General features: G+C 54.9%; 1 protein-coding gene across 2 annotated transcripts in view; it reads right to left on the bottom strand.

Moving 5' to 3' along the window:
* Positions 1–214: 214 nt before the first annotated feature.
* Mlxip (MLX interacting protein) overlaps positions 215–7,274 on the bottom strand; it is a 55,069-nt gene continuing 48,009 nt past the window's right edge. For both annotated transcript variants that reach the window (XM_078039247.1, XM_005329656.5), the window contains exons 15-17: positions 6,919–7,042; positions 5,232–5,361; positions 215–4,639 (exon numbers count right to left, since the gene is read on the bottom strand). In XM_078039247.1, coding sequence (XP_077895373.1) covers positions 4,518–4,639; positions 5,232–5,361; positions 6,919–7,042 — 376 coding nt within the window. In that variant the 3' untranslated portion in view covers positions 215–4,517. The remainder of the gene's footprint in view (positions 4,640–5,231; positions 5,362–6,918; positions 7,043–7,274) is intronic.

Here is a 7,274-nt window from a genome sequence, read left to right as displayed (position 1 = left end):
AAAAGGTGCTGGGGGCATAATTTGGAGAAGACCAAGTTTGGATGGGTTAGGGAGGGAGCAGCTGTTAAAGCACAGGACCTTCAACCCCCCGCCCCCCCCCACACACACACCCAAGCCTCCTCTCCAGGCTGAATCGCTGTCTCCCAATGTTCTGGCTCCTCACTTCGCCTTGCCCGAAGCTCAACAGGCAGCATTGAAGGCCACACAGAACAGCTTTTCAAAAAAATAAGATTTTTTTTTATTGTCTTGAATGCAAATATAGTTTAAAAAATGCATTGTAGTGTTGAATACAGCTGGTGGAAACGCATTTCGACAGCAGAGTGTCAAAGGGCCGTGCTGGGGGTGATGGGGACAGAAGGAGCTTCTGGTCAAACCAGACCCTTTCCTGGTTTGGATTTTCATACCCCCAGGTGTAACCACCTCCTCAAAGGAGCCCTGCAGTCACTGAAGTTCACAACAGAAAAAAAAAAAAAAAAGAAAAAAAAAAACAGCCATGTACATAATAACTGAAACCTGGAAAAGAACAGAACATGCTGTAGCCATGGCCGTGGAGTAGCAGAACAAGCCGGTGAGCCCGCTGGCCCAGGGCGGGCGGTGAAGATTCAAATAGGGCACCCCTGGAGGAAGGCGGCCTGGGGACAGGCTGAGCCCTTCAGGCCTTCCTCCCTGCAGGATGTAAACTCTGGAAATGTGTGACTTCGGTGTCTCCCACCCCTCACCAGATCTTCACTAGGAAACCCCAAGAGAACTAACTCTTCAAATTGCTTCGCCCAGGATGACTGTGGATCCAAAGTCTGAAGGCGAGATGGAGGTTGAGTTCTGCTAAATAACTGGAAAGGAATTTTATAAAAATTCCATGAAGTAAACACACACACACACGCACACACGCAGGCTTGTGCAAGTGTGGGTACACACACAAGTCTACATTCAATGTGACAAGTTCCCTTCTTTCTTGAAGGTTGGTTTTTGCATGTGGCAACAAGCAGTCCAGTCGGGTGAGCTGAGGAGGCCTGTCCTCAGCCTCACCCACCCCCATGGCTGGCCCTGCAGGAGGCACAGGATAGGGTTGTTTCTTAAGGCCACCCCCTTTTCCTAGAGCCTTTGAGAAGCTGCCCACCTACCCCAAGGTGGCCTGTAGGTGGTGGCCAAGGTGCCTACCAGACAGTCCAAATGTCAGGACTGCTATTGAGCTCTTCCATTTCCCCTCACTGTCCTGCCCCTACACGTGGCCAGACATGGTTTAAGTCTTCTTTAATACTAACAGGGACTGAGGGGACAGGGTCTGAAGCCACATCCTGCTGCTCCGAGTGTCCCAGTGGGCAGCTCCCCAAACACTGCCCCCTGCAGAGGCCGCAGGAAGATACTTTGTAAAGCCGTCACTGGCAGTGGTGCTTCTAACTAGAGGCCAGATTCCCCAGTGTAGAGAAAGGCCCCACTCGCACCTTCATGCGCCTGTTCAGCAGAGGGAAAGGGATCCCCAGGGTCAGATGAGGACAAAGGGAAGGGACTTCTGAAAGCAAGGAGGGGTGATGTCCCCTCCAAGCCTGCCCATCTGGGAGCCAGTGGGGAGAAGAGCTGAGCCCTGGGCTGAGGCTGGGTAAGCCCATGGGCCAGGACCTGTGACCCTTCACACACCCCAGGATGCTCTGACAACAGGCAGCCCAGTGCTACCAGCCACCTCACTCCTTCACTGGGAGCAACTAGGGTCTGGGCACTGTGTCCTCTGAGAATCCAAGTGGTCATCTCAGCCATGGCACAGAAACATTCAGGCCCAGGCTATGGAAGAGGGGAGGGGTCAGAACCCCAGTACAGCACATGGGATTAAACCGGGTCACAAGAGCACGGAGGCTCGTTGGCCACTGACTCTCCTCTGTGGGTGGCAGGGGACAGGGGCTGGACTGGGCTCCACAGCCCTCCACCCTTCTTTCACTAGACCCAGTGTGTCATCGGTGCTGACTTCTGAGTGAAAAACCACTGGACTGCAGCTGACTTGCCATAGGGCCCCAGGAAGGTGACAGAGTGTGACCTGCTGCCAACTCTCAGAAAGCCCCTTGGCTGCACCCGCCCCGTCCGTGGTCTCCCACTCATAGCGAAAGAATGAGCAGCATGTGGGCACTGATGGCTTCGGAAGATTTCACAGAAACATTTTCAGAGACTGTCAAGCCTGCCGTCCTTCTGTTTTTATCTTTTCAGGTCAATTTTCTCCTCTTCAAAGTGTCAGCATTGACAGGGGCTGGGGACAGGAATGGGGTGGGAAGGTGTATAAACAAGCTCCCGCTACGGGAGGCTGCTGGCAGCAGCGTGGCCTCAGCTGCCCCAAACGCCAGCCAGGGAGCCCAGGACAAAGGTCAAGGGCAGGCCCTTCCATCTGGCCAGATTCATCAGGCAAGACTCTAAACCAAGAAAATTCCCAGGTCATGAGACAATCCCATGTGGAGCAGAGACACGACACTTCGGCCTTACAGCCACAGCAAGCAGAGGCACCAAGAGACTAAAGTTAGCCCCAGACAGAAATGGGCATCCAGCTAAGTCCACCAGGGCGCACACACTCACACGCTCACACGCCCGCTCCGGTCTCACGGGACCCAACAGCCTTAGCTGAATCATGAACGTAAATTCAGCAAAAGAGAGGTAGGCCATGAAGCAAGAGGCCGATGATTTCACATCCCACTTTTTTTTTTTTTTTCTTAAAGTTCCTCCCCAGTAGGGGTGGGAGCCCCCTGATCAGGAGAGCCTTGGCCACCACTACATCACCTGCAGGTTACAAGGCACAGGAGTGGGAAGGGCTGGGCCTGGGTCCCCCAGAAGGCCCTCCCAGCAATGTCTGGTTGTCCTCTCTCCCTTCTGATCCTGGTGGGGCTCCTCCCCAAACACAAGACGGGCTGAACTTTGAGCATGCTGACATATGGTCTTAACTTCTGAAAGGGAACTCTGAATTTATCCTGGGGTAAGGGATCGATTCCATTACCATTTCCCAGTGGAATACAAAGCACCGGCCCCCACATGCCTTGCTCACCCCTCGGCCTGTAAACATGTTTTTTGAGGTGGCTAAGGGGTGCCACCAAGCTGCTCTACACGGGGCAGAAGTGCAGACAGGAAAGCAGATGGCTGGTTAGGGCCCACTACAGAGATGGTGGCTCAGCCAGTGGCTGAAAGAAACACCCCCTTCTCTGTCCTCCATCCACCAAGGCTGAGGTGGAGCTGGAACCCCTGCCTCTGCCTGGGTGGAACTTAGGGGCATCCCAGGGCTTCCTCCTCAGGTGACTCCTTCAGGCATGAGGGCGAGGACAGGCGGGAGGCCAGGGTTGAAAGGCGGCTCTGATCCTCACAGCAGATCAGAGAAGCACGTTCTTCCCAGGAGGAACCTGAGTGCTGGGGAGAGCACTCAGGTACAGCCACTTGCAGCTGTCCTTCCTCATCCCTTCCAGCTGCAGCGTGCACTCAGGACCCCTGAACCTTTGGATGCCTGCCACCTCCAGCCACACCTCCATTGTACCAAATCCGAGTGCAGTCCTTCATGTCTCACCTGGGGACATCTGAAGATAGCTCTGAGGTGATCCTCTCAGCATTTAGCTTCCTCCCCAAACACAGACGGGCTGGACTTTGAGCATGCTGACATATGGTCTAAGACCTGCCCTTGTTCGGGATCCCAGCTGACCCCCACTAGACAAGACGGCCAGCTGACTACACAGCAAGGCCTGGGCCTTTTGCATGCCAGAACTCAGGGAAACTTCCCTGGGCATGCCTCCCTTTCTGCCACCAGGTAGGGATCAGGGCAGAGGCCTCAGCTGTAAGAGGACCCCCACAGGCCTTGGGCCAGGTCCCTAGCAGCACTGAGGAGAACGCAACACCAGGTGGACCAAACACAACTGACAAGGCAGCTGGAGGGCCTCTGAGCTGAGCAGTCGCTTGGGCGATGCTGTGCATGCTCTGCGCCTCTGTTGGGCCTGTGTGCTACGGGTCTGCGAGGAAGGCACTTCCCCAGCAGCCTGTGGGGTGGAAGAGGGCAGCCCACCAAGCCACAGTTGGAACAGAAGCCCAGGTCACCCACAAGGGCCAGGCGCCATCAGGGTCAGAGGCAGGAATAAGTCCTCTGCCTGCCCCGGGCAGGATAACCAGAGGAGCGCAGGGAGCCGAGGGTGGAGGAGCAGGAAGTCTCAAGACAGGAACTCAGAGGGACCCGCGAGGTTTCCCACCAGCAGGATCAGGCTTTGTCTCCTTGTCCCATCTGCTTCACTCACTGGTCCAGGACCCAGATGGGCCACCAGCAGGTTAGGACTAGAAAGGCGCTTTTCCCTTTGTCCAGCTGCCCTGTGGGCAGGGAGGTTGGTGACTGAGGTTGCTGAGAGGGAGGTCACAGCAAGGGGTTCCCAAGATGGGCTATCGCTGTGGGCAGGCCCTGAGCGTGGCATCCTGACAGCCAGTAGAGCAGAGGGAGGCCCAAGGCTTTGCGTCAGGAAGAGCGGGGACAGGTCAGGTCTCCAGGCATCTCATGAGGTCATATGCCATCTAGGTGGCTAGGATTCCCCCGATCTCTTGCCAATCCTGGTGACAGCTTCTGATGCCTGCTCTGGCAGCTGGGACGGGTCTGTCAGAACAGAGGTGGTGATGCTCAGCTGCCGGAGGGTGCTCAACACCACTGGAAGACAAAGGGCAAGTTAGCCTGGGGACACGACCCACAACAGCAGAGCACGTGACTTCACAGGTGAGACCCTACAGGATGCTTTTCAGGCATAAAGACGACAGTCCAGAGCCAAGTGCAGGGGGGACTGTGGGCAAGGCCCTGGCCCAGACCCTGCTAGCCTCAGTCCTCACAAAAGCTGCCTATACCCTGAATTAAACAATAGTCAATAGCCCCTAAAGCCACCTAGCAAATACCAGGTGCTCAATAACAAAAGTTGGACTGGATGGGTTGGGGATGTGGCTCAAGCGGTAGCTCGCTCGCCTGGCATGCGTGCGGCCCGGGTTCGATCCTCAGCACCACATACAAAGATGTTGTGACCGTCGATAACTAAAAAATAAATATTAAAATTCTCAAAAAAAAAAAAAAACTGGACTGGAGCAGACTGGCAGACACATTGCCCTTGCAGTAGCTTTGCTGGCTCAGGGCCTCTTGTATGGCATCATCCTCCCACCCCCGGCACTGCGGGCAGGATCCCCTAAGCACTGATTCCAGCTACACACCTCCCTCCCTCCCTCCCTCCGGCACCAGCATCAACCATCCCACTCACTCGGCCTGAGGATGGGCAGGGAGCAGTGCTGGTCCAGCCAGGACAGTGTTGTCTGGTGCAGCTCCTCCAGGCTGCCAGTGGACACCATCCCTTTGAAGGACTCAAACAGTGGCTTGATGATGATGCTAAACTGCAGGGCGTGGGTTAAGGAGAAGGGAGTGTGCAGGAGGGCCAGAGAGCAGACAACTGAGAGAAGACAAAACCCAGTGACAGCCTGGCTTTCCTCCTGATCCCCCTGGACTAGCAAGTGTCAACCACAGAGAGCTGATCAGAGACAGAGGCAGTCCTGTCTCCAGGCAAGCTGTGTCCTCCGTGTGATCAGATAGTTTGCTCTAACTATGAACATGGAGTGAGCAGAAGGCAGGGAGACACAGGTCCTGAAATAATATCATGAACAGATTTTTATGTAACACAGGAGGTCCAAAGCTGACCGATGAGCAGCTGTCTGGAGGGGGCATGTCGGTATGTCTTCTGTGTGCCCGTGCACTGGGCAGCTCCTGGCTGCTTCCTGAACCAGGGCCACACCCTCCTAGGTGTGCTCGGTGACAGCAGGCTACCAACGTCTCCTGGACTTCACTGTCCACCTCCACCTAGCCCTGGGACAGGTTCTCACTCCAGATGCCACCTGGCTCCACTAATGACAGGAGACAGGAGAGCAAAGCAAGCTGAGTCACATGGACGAGTGTCTGCCATCTCTTCATTTAAAACCACCCACGGAAGTACACACAGGTGGCTCTGCCCTGTCTGACTGCTGCAGCTGTGATCCTTGCATTCCATGTGCTTGTTTCCTCCAAATGCCAGGCCCCTGGCCCCACGTCATGGCTGACCTGCCGCACGAGGGCCCTGCCTACTTGGAGGCAGAGCGGAAGCTGGTGAAGAAGCTATCCCTGTAAGAACCGTACTGCCATCTGGAAGGCAAAGACATGGCCTAGTACCCAGGACATTCAAAGCCAGGTGAACACAAACTGAGAGGAATCTGAGGGGACTGGTTTCAAATCCAGGCTCTGTCACTGTAAATATTTATTATTTTTTTAGTTATAGATGGTATGTGGTGCTGAGGATCCAACCCAGAGCCTTACACGTGCAAGGCAGGCCCTCTACCACTGAGCCCCAGCCCCAGCCCCTGTAAATTTTTTTTCTTCTTTTTTTTTTTTGGTACCAAGGATTGAACCCAGAGGTTCTTCTTAAGCACTGAGCCACAAATCCAGCCCCTTTTGGAGACAAGAGTCTAAGGTGCTGAGGCTGGCTTTGAACTTAAGATCCTCTTGCCTCAACCTCCTGAGATGCTGGGATTATAGGAATGCACTGCACCCGACTCTTCCACTGTAACTAGGTGAGCCCCGTTTCTATCTGTCAGTGAAAAGTAAAAAGGCTGCGAGGCTGTTTAACCCCTTTCCTTCCCCACTTGCTGCCTCTGCTGGTGGCTCCAGCATTCTTCACAGACCTAGAGAGCGGAAGAGGTCACGTGGCCTCCTGGCTTTTCCTGCAAAGCACCCTGGAAGCTCTCCCCTGGACGCAGGCCAGGCCAGAACAGACCCCTTTCCCCAGAGACAGAAACTAGCACTGCCTATCTTGATGAGCCAATGACAACCACGCAGAAAGCTCTCTAAGGGAACTGAGCGTCACGTCTACTGTTTCAGTATGTTGCCTACAGGAGGGAAGAGCAAAAAAGACCACCCAAAGATACAATCCAGAACTTCCAATTCTGCAGGATCCGGCTTTTCACGTACTCGTCAAACATGTCTCTCATGTGATCATACTGAAGCCGGGTGACAGAGACTCCTGTGGCAGGGAGCAGCTGCTGGCAGGAGCTGAAACAACAGGAGGAATCAGGGAAAGCTCTGAAGGCAGCTGGCGGCAGAGGAGAACCCTGGGCCAGGTGGGCAGGGCCGGCCTGCTGCTGGGCCACTGCCAGGCACAAACGCAGGCCTGTGGGCAGAGGACCAGAACCTAAATGCTGTAGGAGAGGCTCCGTCAGCAGCAAAACCACAAAAGGTCCCTCTGCCACGTGAACGTGTGAGGCTGAGCACCCAGCCCAAGCCT

This window comes from Ictidomys tridecemlineatus, chromosome 2, assembly GCF_052094955.1.
Source record: "Ictidomys tridecemlineatus isolate mIctTri1 chromosome 2, mIctTri1.hap1, whole genome shotgun sequence".
NCBI lineage: Eukaryota > Metazoa > Chordata > Mammalia > Rodentia > Sciuridae > Ictidomys > Ictidomys tridecemlineatus.
Note: the sequence above shows the minus strand (reverse complement) of the source record. Positions and strands in the feature narration are given on the sequence as shown.